This window comes from Balearica regulorum, chromosome 4 (assembly GCF_011004875.1).
Source record: "Balearica regulorum gibbericeps isolate bBalReg1 chromosome 4, bBalReg1.pri, whole genome shotgun sequence".
NCBI classification, from domain to species: Eukaryota; Metazoa; Chordata; class Aves; order Gruiformes; family Gruidae; genus Balearica; species Balearica regulorum.
This window is the reverse complement of record NC_046187.1, coordinates 5,374,627-5,395,848: the sequence shown is the minus strand read 5'-3', so window position 1 is coordinate 5,395,848 and position 21,222 is coordinate 5,374,627. Positions and strand designations below refer to the sequence as shown.

Sequence of the window (21,222 nt, the reverse complement as noted above, 5' to 3'; positions counted from 1 at the left end):
AGTAACAACATGCATTGTTCATTTCCTGGTACTGATATGTAATCTGTATTACACAACAACTAGAAAACAAATCAGCTACAGTTTCTTTGTTGAAATTGGGAGAGAGATCATATGGGTTTTTTATTACCCCATTCATGCAGACATGCCTTATACCAGATATAAGCAAATAGCACATCATCAGAAATCAACATCAAAGAGACTGTGGCCTGCTGGATTCAAGAAGGATTTTCAGATCATCTACTGTATGTGGTGGTACTTCGCTGTGAGCACTGAAATAATTTCAGGACTTACATATTTAGGGTAGTTTGGCCTGTTAACTTAGCCAAGTAAAGTGAAATATGAATATATAATTTTTATGAGTCTGACCAAAGTATGTGAAATAGGAGTGTCATAAGTGACACTAATAAACATAGTTTCAGGCCATAACTGTATAGAGTTAAAATAAAAACTCCTTCTGATGACTATTACTGCTGATATCAATTTATCCTCAACAGTGCAGAAAGTATAGGCAGTGAACCCTGGCTTTTCATGTCAAAAAGAAGTTTGATGCATATATTTTTAAAAAAATCTTACTTAGAAGCACCGCTGAAAATTTAAAAATATATATTGGATCTTTTCAGACCTATAACTAAAGAAACCTTTATTCTCTCACTTCACAGCCATCCTTTGTCTGCGAAAGTTAATACAAATCTTGATCTCTGAAGTTCTTCATCATTAGTTACTCAAAGCTGGTCTGTCTTCTGGTTATCATGAGACATTTATATGGCACTTGAAATGTATCCTAAATAAATGCAGGTGCTAAAATCCATTGAAGTTAATAGAGAATCTCTGAATTCCCAGCCTTAACAAGAGATCTTCCTTTGTGGCAAAGGAATCGGTTTTTGGCAGAGAGATTTGTTTATTGCAGTGGGACTTAGACAATAAGTCTGCGGCCAGGGAACATTCCTGGACACTGGCACTCGATCCTCTGTGCTCTTGAATACTTAACACATTGCGCAATCCTAGCCTCTGCCAATTTACGCTCTTCCCAAACAGTTCCCAAGCATGTTTCAAGAGTTTAGTGTGATCAAGGGCCTGTTCCCAATAGGCAATGTGGCAAAAGCCACCCAGTATGGGAAGATTAAATAGTATGGCTGCAGACTCTTCCCTGAGAGCTGGCCTCAGTTTTAGAAAGAGCAATCTGGACACAGGTAGCTTTGTGGTAGTAGAGCTGGGAAGGCAGGAGACACAGCATTCTTATTCTTCTGCTGCAGTTGATAACTGTAGCTGAGTGTTGAAGCTGCCAGTTTTGCTGTGACATAGCTCATTTCAGAAGTCTCAGAATTTGAGGACTTAAGGGCTGTCGGTAATTTCCAGCCATATCTAATGCTGTTATTTGGAGCATCAACTGAACACATGCATAGCAGGCTCAGTTCTTCTCAAAAATCTTAAGCCTTGTGAGCCCATTCTGTGCCATAGATATATAGGAAACTAAAGTTACCATTATGTGTGTTGTGTAAGGAGCAAGGTGGCATGATCTTCATCTATAGGTTATTTTTACAGAGATTACAATAAAAATTATATATCCCTTCACAGTCCTCTCTGTATGTACTGTGCACCACTTTTCTCATATTTCTGTTCAAATAGGCTTATGAATGCTTATGGTGGCTCATAAAAAAAACAAATTCTGGAACTTGTTTGCATTGCTCCTCAGTATAGTGGGTTTTTTCTCTAGCCTTTGTATTTTTTAGCCTTGAATTCATATGTTTGTCATTTTCCACAGAATTGTTGTACAATGTGCACAGCTAAGGTCCCCAAACTAATCCCTTCCTAGGAAAGTGTTCTCGGTCAATGTGTTTGATTTTGGTTTTTTCCTTTCATAAATTGGTTCAGGGCCTATGCATTTGCTTGTGCAGTTTGTGTGACAAAGTAAATTAAAGGAAATAGATGACAGAATTTTCTTAGCCAACTACCTGCCTTGAAACTAGATTTGAAATGTGGAAACTATTGTTACGTACACAAATTTCAGCCACAAAAATATAGGCAAAACTTTTTGTTGATCTTTTCACTTTAAATCTCATTCTACCATTCTTTTCTTCAAATGTTGAGATTCTTTCTGAAATACTCACTTTTGTAGCTGAATGCTACCAAAACCATTAATAAAGAAAGTATCTGGAAAAAACATTATTTTATTTGCTTACCATCATCATCTTCTGTGGGTTTTATTTTGAGATAAAATTTGATTAACATGTTACCATAGAGCTTGTAAAATTTTATGATTACTCTGATTTAAGGAAAAAATTACTATCTGAGATATGGATAACCTCTTGGATGTTGCATGTGTGCTTAGACACCATAAAGCCCTGGAGAAGCATCTAGGATATATGAGAGTGGCCTATTGGTTGAGGCAGTTTCCTGTTTCAAAATACATACAAACTAAACTGTGTATTAGAATATCCAACCTGCAGATGTTGGATACTTCTCAAATACAAAAGCATTTAGAAAGAATCAATTATTAAACTGATGCTTGCCTCTTACTAGAATATAGTTGCGACCTGAAAAATGACACTGAAAACCAGTACCCTCTTACTGATTTTTTTGCCTGCCCCCTGTGTAGTTACAGATGCTTAATAAGAGCCTGATACATGTATTTCCAAAATGTCAGAGCTTGCCAGTGTATCAAAAGCAAGAAAACTCGCATGCTTTTAAGTCCCAGAATGTATTATGGCTGTAGGGGAAAAGGTGTATGAAATTTCTTTCTAGTAACAAAAACATTTGTGGTAACATAGCTCAGTGATACTAATTTAGTGTGTTTGACATAACTAGTCATTGGTGGGTTTTTTGGTTGTGATTAACACAAACATTCTAGACTTATCCAGGAAATACCTCTGTACTCTTTCATCCTGCTACATAATCTTTGTCATTGCCAAATTTACTGCATTTTCTGTAAACAAATCCAGGTGACGTGGGTATCGATGTCTGTAATTAAAGCAAAGAGTCAGAAAGGAGGAAAATGGCACTGAGTGTACTGTTGTGGTATTGCTCAGTTGTTTTACTGTAATCAGCATACCTATCAAATCCCTTGATAGTAGTGTCACTTTTTTTCTTAATACACTTGTTCTTAAATGACAAGCAAAGATTTTAGAAATATTGTGGGTTTTGCTGAAGTAAAAGAACAACATGTAAAAACAAATAGAAAATCTCAGTCACGTTTGCCAGCTTACTTTATTATGTCTACAGATGAAACTAGGTGCCAGAAAAGAGACACTTCTTCAGACATTATTACTTATACTCCAGCTGCCAAGGAAAAATTTTTGTCAGTAGCCTATAGTAATATTTGGACCAAAAATACATGGATGTGCAGCTTTCAGTGTTTAGTACAATGTAGAGTGCAGCTTCCCTCACAGGTCCTCTGTTTCTGGAACGGTGTTGGAATCCGAAGGCTGAATGAACACTACAGGAATATTCTCGGACGTCCATCCTTTAGGAGTCCTATTGAAGGATCTTCTGGTAGCAAGAGGGTTTGCAAGGATCATGAATCTGGGATCATTTAGCATCAGTAGATTAAAATCTGGTACCTTGAATTTAACCAGCTTTGATGCTCTCTCAAAACCACCAAAGGGAGTGGCAACTCTGTAGATATTAGAGAAATAAAAGTAAAATGTGATTTTAAAAATACCCATTTTCTTTTCCTCCTAGGAGCTGAAACAAATAGAAGCTATTTTAATGATACAGATTTGGTACAATTTCTTGTCTATATTTTCAAGCTTTTGCGAAAAGTATTCTGATTGGTTTTCCTGGCAAATTCTCTTTAAGACCTGATGTATTTTCTCTTAGATAAAGCCTCAGCCTTCTTCAAAATTCAAATGGATGGAAAAGCCGAGGAAAAAAGATGTTGCAAGAAAACCTTGTCATTGGTGAGTCACAGTTATTAGACTTATTTTGTTGGTGATAAGTTGATAAATCTGGAAACATAGTTCAACACATCCTCTCTAGCTGGTAGTTAGTTTAGGAAGTTCTCACCTCATTTTCTTCTATCCCCAGTTCCTCCCACTACCCTATATTTCAGCACCACATTGTTGTACCAGTTAGGATGTATGCGGGTTGTACTATAAACTTGGGTCACTTCTGGCTTAATCAAAGACCCTTCAAAACAAAGGAGCATTTTAAAATCCAATTTATTTCAGCAATCTGTTTCTTATCATTATGCTCAAGCAATTGTAGCAATACAAGTGAGGAGACCATAAAGCGTAATGTGAAGCAGAAAGGAACAGCCAAAGACAATAGGCTCTGGAAAGGAGGGGAATGGGTGAGGACTTCTTACACTAGCTTTGTTTCTGAAGAAAATGTTTATGTAACTAAACCTTGAAACATTGGCTGAAATTGGCCCCTAGTCTTCAGCCAGTATTTTTCATGTTACTTAAATGTAAATATTCCCTCAGGCGATAAGCCTGAGAAACTGAAAGATAAGAAATACTAAGCAGGAACTGACTGTTACATACACTTGCAAATATTTTAAAACAGCAGTATTGCCAAATACCTCCCATGATTTTTCTATATTTGCAGGTTTCTAGGCTAAAAAAAAAAAAACAAACCCCTGAGTTTTTCTGTCACTTGTTCCAGACTCCTTTGTATAAGCAAATGTGGCCAAACAGACTAGTATGTGCTCTGCATTTTGATCAACTGCATAACTTTGCTGGCATAATCTGGACAGTTAAGAGTGTCAGATTTTTAAGGTAAACATGAGCACCTGATTTCTGCAAAGCTAGATACATAGTGGCATGCAAAAATTATTTTTTTTAAATGGAATTTCACCCGCCTTGATAGGTTTTGTGTGTTTGATACAAAACAACAGATCTACTGGTATATGTTTCCAGTGGCTCCAGGTATTATAGCAGAAGCCCGGAGAAATTAGTACCAACAGAAATGAAAAGAGATCGTTTGAAGTTCTGACTAAGATTTTGAGCAAGATAACTATAGGTAAAACAAAACCTAGAGAGAATTAAGTACACAGACCAAAAAAAGATTAATTCAGAAAAATGAATCTGTGACCTAAAAGAAATGGTACTGCTGTGTCGTTACAGTTAATTCAATGAATTTTGGTATGAGCGGCATTTATTGAAGGGGATGGTGTTAACTCCAAAGGGTCAGTTCTATAAGGTATAAAAGTCATGAAGGTTCTGGACATGCACACTTCTTGAGAGAAGAACGCTGCTTTGGATTAAGCTCTAAAACTGTTTCTCAAATGAAGATAAGACAAGATTTTGCAGCAGCAGCCAGTCCAGGCATTAAACTCTTGAGGTCAAAGGAAATTGTTTATACAAAATGCCTGTGGTATCAAGCTTTTCTGTCTTCTAGGTCACAGTGTCAAATTGGATACCGTATGATACTGATTAAAAATAATTGCTTGGTAATTGGCACAGAGTGAATGTAGTGATCTACATCTTACAGGATAATAAAGATTGTTTTAATTGCTGCTCTAATTAAGATATACATTTTCACATTGTTGTCATGTTTAATTCTCATCAATATGTAAATTAAAGGGATAATCAATATGAACAGAACAACAATAGCTGTATAAAATGCAAAACAATTCTGTAGTGTAAAACTTACTCTTTGTAGTATTTTTGGGTTTTAAATACATCATGTTTCTGTAGGTAACAAAACCAGGAGGGCATTCCATGGAAATTCAGTTACCTTTTGTGGGGAAAAAAAACCCATGTAGTTTTCCTATACAAAGTCTGGCCTCAGAGAATTATGTGTTCCTGCATGTTAGACAGAAGCACATGATGATTGACATAAAGAAGAGTACAGTAACTGACTAAGAGATGTTAATTTTCCTTTACAGCAGCAGTATGTTTTTGTGAGTAATAACTTGTCTGACAACATGATGGTGTAATGACTTGTGTGCACATCAATTGTGTCACTTGAATGTTTTACACATTTTTATAATGAATCAGAGTTCAAGTAGTTATTGCTCATAGTAAGGGTGGAAATACTGCTTCAGAGCCATATGAAGTGGCACCAGGAAGTGTAAGACATTGTTTAATATTCACTTTGCATATTCCTAAAAAGTAGGTACATGATTTAACAATAGCAGGCACAACCACGTTTATGTTTAGCTGCTGTTGTAGCAATGCTCCTTTTTTTTTTCCTGCAGTCTTTCTTATTGAACATTATATTGTCTCAACATAGGAGACTACTTGTACTTGATTATTTGGGAAAACCTGAAGAAATTTAACTGCATTGGATTAGCACCTTCAATTACATAATAACAAAAAAATAATTTCACATTTTAAAATGGGACCGTCATTGATAGAACATTCTGTTTATTGTTAATTCTGTGCGAAAAGGAGACATAGGAGCAAAGAACCTGATCCTGCAAAATGCTTGGAGCTTCATGGTAGCTTAGCGCAAGAGCTAATACCAATTTCACAGAGGTATTTAAGTGCTAAGGAACTGGCTAAGCACCCAGCTTCCACTAATGGCACATCACTTCAAGTTAGCACCCAAAATTCCTTTGAGGGTCTGGATCTCAGCATTTTTATAATAGAGTTCACAATCCATTAATCAATAAAAACAAAGCCTAGTCCAGATGGACTGGATTCCTGTTGTGTTTTTGAAACAGTAGTCTTTGGGAACTGAGAAAGCTGAGCAAGAATTTATCTGGTAGGAGAGGCAGGCAGAACTAGTCAGACTTGCTTGTCCTATGTAAGATTTGAGTACTGCTTTGTATGTTACTCAGAACCCTACCTTTGACATTTTATCCAGCTCCAGGAAAGCAGATGGAATAAAGGTACTAATTTAACTAATATTACAAACTCCTGAACAAACATAGATTCATGCTGTCTTTCCCACAGATGATTGCTAGGTGCTTCCACACTGGTAAAAGAGGCGAGAAAATTTTTCACCAGTAAATAGTTCCTCAATCCTAATAGGAGTTAATCTCCAAGAGAAATCAGATGGCATGGCTCTGTCCTGCAGCATTTCTCTGCTAGGACAGATTTGTTTACATCCTGGAGGAGGACGGGTAGCCTTGTCTGAACAGTCTGTTCAGAGATCCTCAGAACCCAATTTCTCTGATCACGCGCTCTGGTGCCATGTGATGTTAAACCAGTACCAGCTGTCTCACAGAAAGCCTTGCCTCAGAAAGCAAATGTGCTTGACATTTTCTGCCACTGCTTCTTCCTTCATTGGCCTACCAGCATTGCAAGATCGCTGCAGCATAAAATGTGTACTAGACCCCAACTAATACATCTATGAATTCCTTAGTTCTGATTTTGCTCCTGTTATAAAAATTGCAGTGCTACAGGGCCCAGAGTTGCCTCTTCATTGCTGCAGTGGGGAAAAGAAAATCTGAATGCTGTTTAGTGCTGAATATACTTTTAAAGCTTGTATGCGTGTGTCTGTTCCAACACATCAGATGTCCCTAGCGACTAAAGCTGTGTTGCTTTTACAGTTTATTGTGTAACTAGGAAAGCTGAAAGGAACCTGAATATGGCACGTAAAGTCTGATTGCCATTTTAACAGATACCACTGGGAAGACTCTCAGGCCCCTTCTGGGAGTCGTATGTATCACACTTACTGTTAACCACACCCCTTCCTGACTAATGATGACTGTACCAGTGGTTTGCAGAAGAACAAACATAATAGCACTTTATTGAATGATGAAACATGATAGAAAGCCTTAATTGATACCCTCACTGATGAAAAAATGATGCCATTATATTGCATTTTAATTGTTTGATATGGTATTGTTTACTTTCTTTCCAAGACTGTAACTGAAGAAGTCAAGGATGCTGTGTGACCTAGATACACAGAATGACTTTGTAGGATCTAGACACAGAAGTCCAAAGAGATATCTCACCTTATGCTCAAAGCCCATAGGCTGCTAAATTCTTGTGATGCCTAGTGTTTTCATTCTACAAATACTCAGATCTGCCTTTATCTTAGCTATACTGGTAGCTGCACCTATCTTACACCAACGCTCATTTGTGATTCTCTAATTAATAATCTTTTTCCATGCTGAAGAATGCACTTAACATGCTACTGCAGTAAGCTTTGAGTGAAATAGCGTATCATGGCACTTTCACTCAAAATCCTTGGCTGTTAGCATTGAACCTCTGTGTTGAATAATAGTATGTCTGTGACCGGAGCTGTTCTGCAAGAGATTTGGATTCTCTTTCGTCTTAGGACATCTCTATGTAAGAGTGGACCTAACTGCTCACATCTAGTATCCCAGCAAGCTACCCAGAAATAAAAAATTACTTGGATTAGAGAGAGTAGGACTCTTAGCCTAGACATCAGGCCACACAACTAATAGCAGAGAAGTGTAGGTCCTGTTTTCTGCTCCTAAATCTAGTTTGTTTAATTTACTATAAGCAGTAATAAAAGAAAGTGCATTGAAAGATCTGGGAACTCAGATGTAGGACTAGATTTCCCTTTCCCCAAGTGAATTTCTTAATTGTTCAGCTAAAGATGTTTACTCCCTCTAGCAGTTACAAGGGAGAATATTGACCTTTCCCTTATATGAACGCACATATGTTCAAGAAATTTGGATTGTGGTGAGCCACAGTTCTGCCATGTCATACATATAGAAAATCCTCATAGAAAGGAATCCGAAAAGTTAGTGTTGTAAAGAGGACAACTTATGGAATATGGTACCACAGAGCAGCTAAAAATCCACAAAGAAGCCATCAGATACCATCTCGAGACACATATCCCTATTAATGGGGCCTCTGTGCCCTGTCTGATCCTGTCTTTGACAGTAATAACTCGCACGTTGGACTCAGAATCTCTCTTGTGAGAGGAAGAACTGATTCTGTCTCTTCCATGTATATCTATCTTTGTTGGTTTTCTGTTGTTTGTTTGATGGGGTATTTTCAGTTACCATAACCATAGTATGTAAACTGTGCTGTTACTGTTCCAGTGTTAGCAGCTGTGACACATCTCTGACTTGTATTTGCTATTTTGTCTACTGAGAACACTGTGACACACAGACTTAATGTGGTGATGTATATTGCTGTTAGGAAATCAGAATTAGTGTAGTGTCTGCAATGCCAGTTTTGATGTTGCATTGTGTAATTCTTTAGTCCTTGCACTCATATTTGAGGCCCACCTTAATGGCAGGAACACAAGTGATGTTTGTGGTATTTTTCTCTAAGTTTATATTGCCATGAGCCTTTTTTTTTCAATAGATTGCTGTCTGGTGTTTTGAGGAAGGGTTTTGGTTTGGCTCAGCTGCCTGGAACTCAGCAGTGGTTATTTAGGGAAAAATTGTCCATAACTTCAACAAATAACGATAGCGTAAATGATATGAATGAAAGCAAAAGACCTAAGGATGTGTTCTAAAACTTTCAAAATAGTTCAAAACCCAATAGTATCAATATATCTAGAAGTTCTACTGAAAGCCTTACTATACTAATTACTATGTAAATAATTTCACTCTTAGATCTTGTTCCTTTAAGTGTTTAAGTCTGCTTGTAATGTTTTATCTGTTAATTTGTTCCTAAAGGCTGTCAAAGATAAAAAAAGTGTTAAATGCAATAAAATATGCAATCTGCTATTTGACCTGAGGGATTGGTTGAGGGATAAAGTTCACTGTACTATTATTGCCTAAAAAACAAGCCATGTGAGCTGTATTAAAAAATGGAGTGGTTCGCATTATACAGCTTACAAAGTTTTGACTGAGAGTTTCCCTGCTAGATCTTACAATCCTGTACCTACTGAAGTCAATAACAGAAATACTGAAAGGAGTTTGAAGCATAGCCCCTGTTTCCCATTTATTGAGTACACTGGATTCTGATTCTTTCTTTCAATATTTTCAACAATTCATCTTACAGTCCTGGTTCTACAATTTAATTTTGGGTCCATACTTTATAGAGATAGACTAGTTTCCTCCTTAGTGCTTTTGTTTGCCACTTGTAATCTCTGTGTGTGGTCATGTTTACGCATATACTTGCGAGCACAGGTGGTAGGTTTTTTTACAGCTGATGGAAACTTTTCATTTCATAGTAATTTTTCTCTCCACTGTGAAATTCAGTGTCCATTCAGAATTACCTGTTAAAGCTCCTGTAGTCAGGCAGTTCTGGCTTTGCTTCAGGTTTAAAAAGTTTAGGATATAAAGCTTCCAGGAGCTCTGGATCATCCCTAATGGCTTCTATCCAGGGAGACTGATAATACTTTGGCACTGAAGTAGTGTTGAACTTTTCAGGAGGAATTTCTTTCAGTGGTCCAGAATACCCTGCAAGGTGATCAAGGCAAAACCATTATAATAATACTTTGCATTTTCTGCTTCCTTACCACCATCCTATTTGTAGTCTTTCAGGTAACTACTCTAAAGCATTCCACATAAATTTGTTTCTATCATTACAAGCATTTGTTTGAAACCACACTATAGCTACACAGCCCTTGGGCTGAATTAACAAAAAGATTTTAAATACAGCCTTTTGGTTAAAATTAAAATAATTCTATAGTCTTTGGGTGAAATTTTCCAAAACTATTAAAAGGAGTTAGGATCACAGCCATTATAGTGGAGTTTTTGTCTTTGCCTCTGCTTTAGATGCTTTAAAATGTCCTACCTACTTGGTTCTCTGGTCCTTTTCATCATCTGAAAAAGTGAAGAATCAGTTGTTTTCTCTGAATAATCATCTGAGGATCAGGTTGTGATCAGAATTTTACTAAATAACTAAATACTATATTCAGTGTGATTTCTTCTAAAGCTAAGTACAATATGGCAGGAATAAATATTGGGGGGGGAAGGCAGACCTTAGTGTACAGTTGGAAGAAAGATTATCCTTTTATATATATACAAATATACTATTTATTTGAAAAACAAGGGAAATCCATTCTACACTTTTACCCTTCCACTACATCTTGCTCTTTAAATTAATGCTGTTTACTTCTATAAGCTTAAAAAATACCCCTGTGGTTTACTATCTACTCCTTTTGCCAGACTCAAGAAAGGCTTCAAGATTTCTATTGTGTCTTAGCAATGGAAATTAGCTCTGTTTGCATTGTATTTGACCAATGGATGTACAGTGTCTTAGCGGTCACTAACAGAGTAGCATTGACCTAGTTTACATAGACTGGAAAAGGTCTGCACAAAACATGCATTGAGTAATTCTGAACAAAGAATGGATTTGTAAAAACTACAGTCTGCTCATGGATAATTCATAAACAGGAAGAAGGGCTATATCACTGAATAAATTAATTAAAACAAATTAGCCTTCTCTAGTCTTTAAAGAATACAAAATAAGGCCGCCTTGTAGCTCACTGCTTTAAATAGAGGCTACAGTACCCTCACAGTTAAGGACTTAAAAAAGAACAGTTTATACAGCCAAAGGCAAATTCCTTTTTAGGTTACTCCTCTGTAAAGGTTTCTAGCAAAACTTGCAGTGACTTTAGATTTAAATTTATGGGTAACTAAACTACAATGGATAACTTTCAGACTGTTGAGCAGTGTGTTGCATATTAGAAACAAAGGTTTGGCAAATTAAAATCGGTATATTAATCTGGTTTTAAATCTGAGCATCTGTTTCTCAGTGTTTATAAAACCAGTAAATATAGGAGCAGTCTCTCTTGATATTAATGTATGTTGTCAATTTAAGGAGTAGTAGTACAAAAGGCATATGAAATATTTAAAAATGAACAGAAGCAATTGAAGAGCACCACTTTACATTTCTGTGGGAGATTCTGATGTTATCTGACTCAAATTTATTGATTTCTATATAGTAATTCCATTAACAAATTCTTGTTGAAGACACTGTTTTATAAAGAGGTCCTTCCTCTGCTGTGAAATGAGAACTAAATATATTTAATGTCTCTAAACTCATATATTACCTGGGGCAATGTTATCAGGATGTGGTGGGCTCCGGGGATCAGGTGTATTAGGTGGTGTCATTGGGGCATGCTGGGGAATTCCTTCAACACTGAGGCCGTCCATTCTAACACTCTGTATGGGCTCTCCACGCTGCATTCAAATAGAAAAAATATCATTGACAGCACGGGCAGAACAAAGCCTCTGTGATTCTCCTCTATTGAGGGTGAAGTAATACTCTGATTTACAGCCGTGATTTGAGACCCAGGGTGTTCTATCTGAAGGCGTACTGTCCTGCTTGGTACACTGTTTGCTAGATAGCACTCCCCAGGATTTTCTGGTTGTTAGCCAGAAGATGAAACAGTGCCCTGGTTTCACAACTCTCTCACTTTGGCTATGTAAGCAAAAGTGAATAGTTTTTCAGTGTTAAGAATGATATCCCAGCACAATTTTAAATGTCTGTCTTACAAGTATTTGAACGCTGTATCGAAAGGATTGGAGGTGTTGTGAGCTAGGTCAACAAGACTCCTGAAGCCCTCTAACCATCTGAGTTGTCTGACCTTTTCCTAGGTTTGGGATATTTAAATATTGATATGCAGTCTATGAAGAGAGTTCATTGCTTACACCAATCACCATGAAATCTACCTGTGCATGCGGGCTGTGTGGTTCACAGCAAAGCATAGACCTGGTCACTCTGGCAGGGGAGCCATAAAATGTGGCTTTTGGATCACTGGATGCTAGAAGCTGTAATGTGCCAGACAGAGCACCCTTGCTACCCAAAGATTCAAGAAATCTGGCAAGTTTGAGCCATTTGAGTTTCAAAGCACTGGTTCTTCAAAGTGTCTCTTCCCATATCAGCTGAAAACTCACTGCATTTGTTGAATTGCTTTTGTTTGGGATTTTTTTTTCCTTTGTAATAGAAATAACAACCAGTGCAGGTCACTTTCTGCAGTTTAATGATATGCTGTTACTTTCCACCCTCCTATCAGGTTATCGGTTCTACAGAAAAATCCAAAGGCTTAATCATTGTTGCATAAATATAGAATTAGAGTCTCATAAGAAGTCAGTATCTTATTTTAGCTATGACACATAGGCTAAAAGCAATTTAAATATAGACTGTTTAAGAGTGTCTTAAAGTAGGAAAGCAAACAAATAATACTTGTTTAAACTTGAAAGAAAAAAAGATCAAGGCAGTATGTTTTCTGGCCATCCTGAAGTACATTAGAAAGATTAATTTTGGCAAGCAGAATCATAAAGATGATGAAGACACCAGTGCTGGCTAAATAGGCATTTAAGGGAAGGGAACAGAAACCAAAGAGGCATCATTTTTTCATGTGTCAGAATGTCATACTGATTGTACAGCATGTGTACTCTGGGTGTTTTTGTGGCAAGAAGTAGAGGGGATCTGATTTGTCAGGTTTTGTAGCAAACAACCCTCATCTGTGTGTATTTTCTTTAGTAAAATTTAACATAACATGAGTAAGTCCTTTGGTGCTTTGCTGTTCTGATTAATAAATTGTTTCCTATTTCTACCAATACAAACTTTAGATTATATCATGACAATACAGTACATATAGTTACTATTTTTCTTATCTCAAGTGAAGATTAAAGAGGAATTGAATCAAAGTCTTTGTATGGATTCTGTAGGGGTTGGATGCTAACACAATCATAGTACCACCTATGCCATGATTAGTTGTAAAAGCTTCAGGGAAAGAGAATTGCTGTTCTACAGGAAAGATTTCCTAGGTTAATAATAATAAACTTTTGTAGCATGTATTTCTTTTCATCTTCAAAGCAGCTTAAAAGTAGTGGGACATATTCTGCTTCTTTAGTTGCATACCTTTGTATCTGAAATCAGTCAGGATACATACTGAGAAACAGAATTTAATACAATACTGTAATTAGAGGGACCGCTTACGTGCTGTATTAGACTGGTCATAGAGTATTCATGTTCAAATAATTAAGCCTTGCTGCATATTGGTGAGTTAGGTAAAATTTATGAATGTTTTTGTCCCTATTTTCAGAGGTTAAGCAAAAGGTTTAAATGTTTTCAGAGGCCACAGATGAGACAAATGCCTGGTGCATTTAGTTGCTGCCATGAAGATTCCCAGGGTATAGCTAAAGCTTTAACTAGTCCTGAAGAACTAGTTTGAAGAATAATTGTCTTTCAGTGACAAGCTCCATCCTTTTTCTCCCTGCTGAGACAGGTAGGCCAGAAGTGTATTAATGCCATTTTGCTGCCTGGGAAGCATGGTGAGACCACCAACCTATTTTAATAAAAATACCTTACTGGTTGCATGAAACAGACTATTATTTCTTTCAACCTTTTGAATACCATTAACTAGTTATTTGTCACATTAACTAGTTAATTTTCAGTAGTCAGTGAGCCAATTGTTACAGGATAAGAACTTCAATCACTAGTAAAGTGAATCAGATTTGAATGAGAATAATTTGAATCTGACATCCTTAAGTATTAAGAATTTTAGATTTTTTTTATTTGTGTATAGGAGCTCAGTAAAATACAAATGCTTCAGTTCACGTTAACTTCGTCCTAGTACAGGATTTTGCATTTATTCTTCCTGAAATGACAAATCATGCACAATGTGTGTCATGAGCCCCAAGGGAACCCCAAGCTAGCCTTGCTGTATTTCATTAGTAAGTTATTACAATATACTCACATTTCTTGGCTTGTTTGCTACATAATGATAATTTTCATATGTGTATTTGTCAGATCTCCGTTGACGTCTCTTGAAGAGTCTTGCACCTCTGTTGCTGAGCGTCGATAGTTCCTCTACCATGATATCTCTGGGGGTGCTGACCTTTTTTCCCAGGTTTAAGCTGGGTGAGACTGCAATACAATGGATAAATACATACCTCTGGTTTTCTTAAATGCCTGATATTGCATACCCTACACCTGAAATCCAACAACATGTTAGTGCATTATCTAACACATAGCATAGCTTCGTACGGTGTTAGTGAAATTAATCATTCTTCCAAAATTTTGGAGCAGAGTGTTGAACATCACAAACATATTTTTTCAAAGATGCTAACCACCTCAAGCTCTAAATTTACTTCAGTTGAATGGCACTCAGCTGTTACCAAATCAGGTTTATAATGTCCTACACACCATCTTAATAGCAGTCTGGTAAAAACTGGCTTCTGCTGAAATTAGGAACAAAATTCCATCTGACCCCAGTGTTCCCAGATCAAACCTTCAGTTAGTTTTGTGTCCTGCATTGGACAGTTAAGCAGGTGACCCCTTTTAAACTTACCTACCAGTTTCCTGTTCCTTATAAAGATTTTATTTTCAATTATTCTTTAATATTCTCTTTGCTTTTGAAATCCAGGGTGTGTTTTGTACTTTCAGAAAATTTTGCATTAGAAAGTCTGTATTAAATAGTATTTTTAAGCTAGTTTTAAAGAAGCTTTCAAAATAAAGGTCAAGGCGTTGAAAATGAGACCCCTAACAAAGAATTACAACATGCTTCTAGGAATCGATACATTTAGAACATTGTATTTTTAATTCTCTCTGAGAGGAAACTGAATTATTAGATGCAATATTTCTTTATTCACTGCTTGGGAAAAATTCCTTCCTTGTCTCTAGTGACCTCCTGGGTGATTTGAAAATGAAAATGCCTAAGCAGGGGAAGGGGAGATCAACTGGGACTGTAAATGGAGAAGTCCAAATATCAGAAGCTACTGGTCACCTTCATGGTAATGTTCTGGAAACTCGGATGCTGATGGCAATGAGTAAGTTTTTGCTTAGCGACTGAACTCTCACGTTAGATGTCCTCAACCTATAGATAAAGCTTAAACCCTAGAATACTGTAACTTCAACACTGAACAAACTATTTTCTACTAATTTATTTCTGCTTAGAAGGTTGTAGAATTTAACAAATATAACAATAATTGGATTGCATAGTAAAAACAGAATTTTAAAGAAAATAATTCCTATTGCCACTTTAATATTTATCATTTTATTAGTTGAAATTCTTCTCCTCAATTGTTCATAAACTTCAGGAAGAAAAATAGGAAGATGTGGTGTGCTTTGAGGATTATATCAATGGTCTAGTATGTTCTTTGATCCACTTAATCAAAGTCACATTCTGTTATTTCTTTAATGATAAGACATTCTGTTCTTCACATATTATGATCTACAGGATTTAAATTTCCAAACTTTGACATGTATTTTAATGCATTAAAATGAAATGAAAGCAAATTATATGTATTATCTGTATCTTGCTTTTAGAGCAAGCACACAGGAAGCTCAGTTTAAAATAACATTACAAATTAATTAACTGCAGAAGGTACCTAATGTCAAAGTTTTATAATTGCATATGCAGTTTCATGTTGAGTAAATGGCATGTTCAGTATGGTATGTGCCTCCTAGTAACTTTATGTTGGGAAAACAGTGTGATTTGCTGACGTTTAGGAAAACTTAATTGAGAGGTGTATTAAATATTTAGCCAAAGCTGTATAGACAAGAGTTTTCCATGTAGTAAATCAAACAAGTTTGTGGGCCCTGGAGTGCATCACTGTTGATGCGCTTCTGTTCATACTGATTTCAATTGAATATTTTCAGTAGATTTAACTGGAGTAAGAGCAAGCTAATTGTATCGTGAGCCAGAACATGCACTTCTGCTTTAAAAATAGTATGCACAAAGAATCCTAACACCCTCCTGTTATTTAAGAGGTAACTACAAAACAGAGAGTTCTTAACATGGAAGAAAATGACTCAGCTTCCCCAATGTAGCTGTATCAGTGACAGATAGCAGTGGGTTTTTGGCTCTGTGGTTAAGTGCACTAGTTTTTGGCCTGTGGCCTGAAATTTAGACCTACAAGTCGTATTTTGATTTTGTCATTTCTCAAGATCACTCCAGGGGTACGGACTGTTGGATGGTTTTATATTAGTAAGGAGTAAGACATTTACCCCTCAAATCAGCAACATTTTCACGTATAAAAAGTTTTTCTTCATTGTACACAGAGTGGGTAATATGTACATCTGCAGAGACTGGGGTGCTGAGGTGATTGCAGATCTCTGTCCAAACCACTTGGTATTATTCTGGGACACGCAGGATGTTAACTATTTTGGGCCTTGCTGTTCCCTTACATACGTACTGTTCTGTTAATGTTAACTGAAGGCTCCAAGGTACTTTGTAGCCTGCAGTTGTGTACTATTGTGTATCCAGGCAGCATCCCAAAAACATAAGTGTGAAGTTCATTTGAATCCCTTGCCAACTAAAATCTAATCATCTGTCTAGTTTTATGATGTGTCTAGGGATTGTTTCAGTGTCAGTGCAGAAAAGGTGATGAAGAATGAGAAAAGGAGGACATTTAGAGGATGATAGAAATGGGAACATCAATGTCATAAATGGACATTGTAAATTAATACTGGAAGTTTAATCCTAATCTTAACCTTTTAGCTTCATTTCTTAATTTTGTTCCTGCCAAGTCCTTCCTGTCCTCTGCTTAAAATCATAACAGACTGTATTTAAATATGATTTATATAGTTCCTCCTGCATTCACCGCCTAATCCCCCTTTAATCCTCCAGTTTACAATCTTCTAAATACCTTAATCTGGATTATAAATTTTAATAATGAATATCAGATAGTATGTTTGTTGTAGTATCAGAAATAAGATTTTTTTTAACTGTATCATGAAAGATAGTTAATCATGTAGCTGCTGAAGAATACATTTAAGAAATAGTATAGAACTAGACATGAGATTTATGTGTAATTGAAGGCTAACCTGATGAACTCCAATGGCTTCTTGAAACATATATATTTACATACATGGTTACCTCTACCAAGTAGCCTTAGAAATGTTATGATTAGTCCAAGTCTGCTAGTAAAAAAACCAAAGGGTTGGGGAGGTCACTACGTCCACATGGTGATTTTCTACTACAGGCTCTCTTCTGAGACCGTAAGGGTGTTTACAGGTAGTGTCTATTCCTGCAGCATTTTATGATGTGTCGAACTTCTCTAAAACACAAAGCCATGTCCCACAAGCCAACAGAAGATGTGGACTTTCAGTCATTTCCAGTCTTGCCCAGAGATTGGTAATCTTTGAGACTGGTAAAAACTTGGCTGATGTATTTTAACCACTCTTTCTGCTATTAATACCTTTTAAAAAGGAATTTGAGATTCATTGCTTACCTGAAAGCATTATAATAAAAAGGGGCTGAAATAAAAATGCAGTAGATGTGTTTTCTGTGTGGCATTCCAAGCTACCGGGGCTTGTGTTACAGAATCTTCTATTACTGTTTACCTCTGTTAACAGTGGAGAGTTTTAGTGTGTGTGAGACTGGCTGAAACAGGATATTTAATTTTTACATAATTAACAGGTGCAGGACCATCATTACTAATAGCAATGCAAAACCCAGAAAGACAGCAGTTCACTTTCCAGATCACAGGTTAAGCTTGTTGAATTAACAGTTAGGGGGGAAAAAAGTCAAAAATTAAGAAATTAATTTAGCCATTTAAACCCCAAATTTCCCCTTGATTTTTCCAAGAATTGTTCAGATTTGGTCCCAAAGAACTGGCATATACTTTGTGTGACTATAGCTTTGGTTATCCTTCTGTTTCTTAACTGGTTTTACTGAGCTTGTACAGTTGTAAATTTCAGACTTACACTAATTTCATGGAATTTCGTATTTTTTAACATGTAAATATCCCAGGCATCCAAAGAAGATGCAAAAGTGGAATGTACACTTAAACAGTATTGCTTTCAGTGGCCACTCATCACAACAATATTTGTAGGATAAGCTGTCGTATCTATGTGTATGAATCTAAACTTGACAGCAAATCTGATAATACATAAATAATAAAAAGGACAGATTATGTGAGGCAAATGCCAAGGATCAGCACAGATTATCCAGTAACGCCAATGATTTCAAGGACTGTATGGTAGATTTATTAGTATTGCTATGAATAGTAGCAACATTTACCATGTGAAATGCCTGATTCCAAACATATGAAAGACTTTTTTTTTTTTCCCTGAGGAGCTTACAGGCTATTTCAGGGACATACAGTACTTGTGTTCACAATACAAAAAAAAAAGGAGTTGTAACGACACCTATAAGAGCAGACTGGCATTCAGACTTAAGTGTGTCTTCAGTGGAGAATGGAGGGAGGAAAGAGGTATTTGCTTAGGAACAGAAATTATAGAAAAAAAGCTATGGAAATATCAGAAGGACTAGGACCAGGCACTGAAACTTGTGGCTTCTTTTTCTAAAAACATAAGGTTTTTTGTCCTACTCTTCATACAATCACAGTGATCAGTGAGTACAAAAACCATCCCCAAATTCTTTGGTGCAAAAGCCCACAAGAAAGACTTTCAATACTGGAATTTAATGTGCAGTATTTTATCCTATGTGAGTGGTATAATTTTAATAAATTCTAAATATTATTGGAGCTTCTTCTTTTTTCAATGAGGCTTGTTGGGGTGCTTATCACTTTTAAAAAAATTATCTTTTACATAGGTGGTAAAAAAGGCTTCATGAGGAGGATTGGAAGGATCTCTGAAGGCATCCAGCACATACCTAATGAAAGCCCAACCAGATTTGTATTCCCAGTGAGTTAATTGCTTCTTAAAGTGTCACACTAGAAGTCTAATTTTAAGAATGTGTTTTAGAAAATCAAACTACCTTTTCATAAGTGTCTGCATTTTCATCAGTGCAACAACAGAAAAGTAAAATTTCTTCATCTAAGATTAATTGGTGGCTGTGCATTAGAGAGAATTGCCAAATGCTAGTAAAACTTGTTAGTTACAAAGATAGAATTTGAGGAAGGAACAGAGATGTAAACATTTGTTTGAAATTTTTTTATCATTCATGTAAAAAAGCAGAGTGAAACAGAGCAAAAAAAGAGGATACAGATCAGCATGTTTCTTAGATGATAGCCTTTTAAAATGGAATGAAGTCATGTTATTAACCCCAAATAATATTCTGAAAGGCTATCCTAGCAGAATGTACATCAGCTGTTAGATTACTTCATTCTTCCACAGCAGTTGTTCATCTGAAAATAGCTTTCAAATGAAGAGGCAACTACAAAAGGATTAGTTACCATAGGCAGCATGATACTCCCACAAGATTATTTATGGCAAAACACCCAGAGACAAAGCTGTAAGAGAGTTAAACTCTATGATTAAAAAAAAATATATTAGGGAGGGCTAGAGGACATTGCATATTCAGTAAGCTGGGTTCAGCGCTATACCATTTCTCTGTATTTCATCCATAATGGCTGATGCTTGTTGTTTCCTCTCTTTGACCATGGCAGAATGTGATAACATTGTGATTTTCTGATACGATTTTTCCTTGCTGGAAAAAAAACAACACATTTTTACATTGTTGAGCCAGCTTGCACAATTCAGCCAACTTTAATTTCTAATAGCCTGTTTAGAATGGCTGAATGGTGAAGTTAGTTATTTCTGATTCAGAAATACTGCACTTTTAATTGTGCAAAATGCACTGGCAGTTCTTGCTTGCAGAGAGATGCTAGGACATGTTCTGATGGATAGAAGATTGGAAGGAATAGAGTTGGCTACCTCAATTCTGTAGCAAAATCAGTGTCAGTGGTCTAGGCCTTCTCATATCTACACATTATATTAAAAGATGCAAATTCGTAGCTAATATTTTAATTACATCTTGGTTTATTATTTCGGAAGTGTTACATTTTGACATTTCTTAAGCTAATAAAGAAGTTGAGGAACTAAATGAGATGCTCTGGCACCTTTAAAGAAAGTGCAATTCTGACTAAGTTAAAAAAGGAACATCTTTTTAATTGCAGAGTCAAGAGGTTACATAAATGTCTTTTATATGACAGTTTGTAGGACAGACAATGTCAAAATATTTCAGGAAACAATACACTTACCCTACTGTTTTGTTGTGCAGAAAAAAGCGATCTCAACCCTTTAGTTGAAGCTTCAGGAGTTAGTTACGTATTGGGATGACCTGCCTGGTCCCAGGATGGTTTCTACCCTTGTGCTTGGATCTGCATGGTACCTAGTACCGAGACAAACTGGGGGCTGATCCTCTTCAAAGGGATTGGCATCCAGCTGACATCAACTAGTTATATATAGAATCAAACACTCCAGCCACTCATATCTTCCTGGCGAAAGAAGAGAACAGAAAAGATTCAACTGCTCCCACAACAAAGAGAGTTTATATCCCTTTCAGAGCTTATTGGAAGATTTAATGGAATGCTCCCCTCATACTCGTACGGATCATCTCCTCATCACCTCTGAGAATAATAATCTCCATGTTATAACCAGGAAAGAGACATTTAAAAATAAGCTGTTAAATATATGGATGGGCAAGACTATATCAGATGAGAATGGCACGGGCTAATCCTTCAGTGAAAGATGAAACCATGCTTCAGTAGTAGCTGATGGCTAAAGCCAGTGGCAGATGGCTGATATACAAAGT

The 21,222-nt window shown here is 36.5% G+C and overlaps 1 protein-coding gene across 2 annotated transcripts; it reads right to left on the bottom strand.

Annotated features, from left to right (window-relative positions):
* Positions 1–3,185: 3,185 nt before the first annotated feature.
* MYOZ2 (myozenin 2) lies at positions 3,186–20,820 on the bottom strand. 2 transcript variants are annotated; one of them, XM_010306399.2, is made up of 6 exons: positions 20,669–20,820; positions 20,012–20,115; positions 14,476–14,645; positions 11,821–11,950; positions 10,039–10,222; positions 3,186–3,612 (listed from the first exon to the last, which is right to left on the bottom strand). In XM_010306399.2, exons 2-6 carry the CDS (start codon positions 20,085–20,087, stop codon positions 3,381–3,383), a joined length of 792 nt encoding a protein of 263 aa, XP_010304701.1. In that variant the 5' UTR covers positions 20,088–20,115; positions 20,669–20,820; the 3' UTR covers positions 3,186–3,380. The 2 variants fall into 2 exon arrangements, with proteins under 2 accessions (XP_010304701.1, XP_075607144.1); XM_075751029.1 differs by lacking the exon at positions 20,012–20,115.
* Between the last annotated feature and the right edge of the window lie 402 nt (positions 20,821–21,222).

Excerpts from the sequence above, each read along its gene's own strand:
- MYOZ2 (XM_010306399.2), bottom strand. The coding sequence starts at position 20,087 with ATGTTATCACATTCTGCCATGGTCAAAGAGAGGAAACAACAAGCATCA. Across the intron at positions 14,646-20,011 it reads GGATGAAATACAGAGAAATG|TCTCACCCAGCTTAAACCTG; the intron begins GTATAGCGCTGA and ends ATTGTATTGCAG. Across the intron at positions 10,223-11,820 it reads TCCTGATAACATTGCCCCAG|GGTATTCTGGACCACTGAAA; the intron begins GTAATATATGAG and ends ATCACCTTGCAG.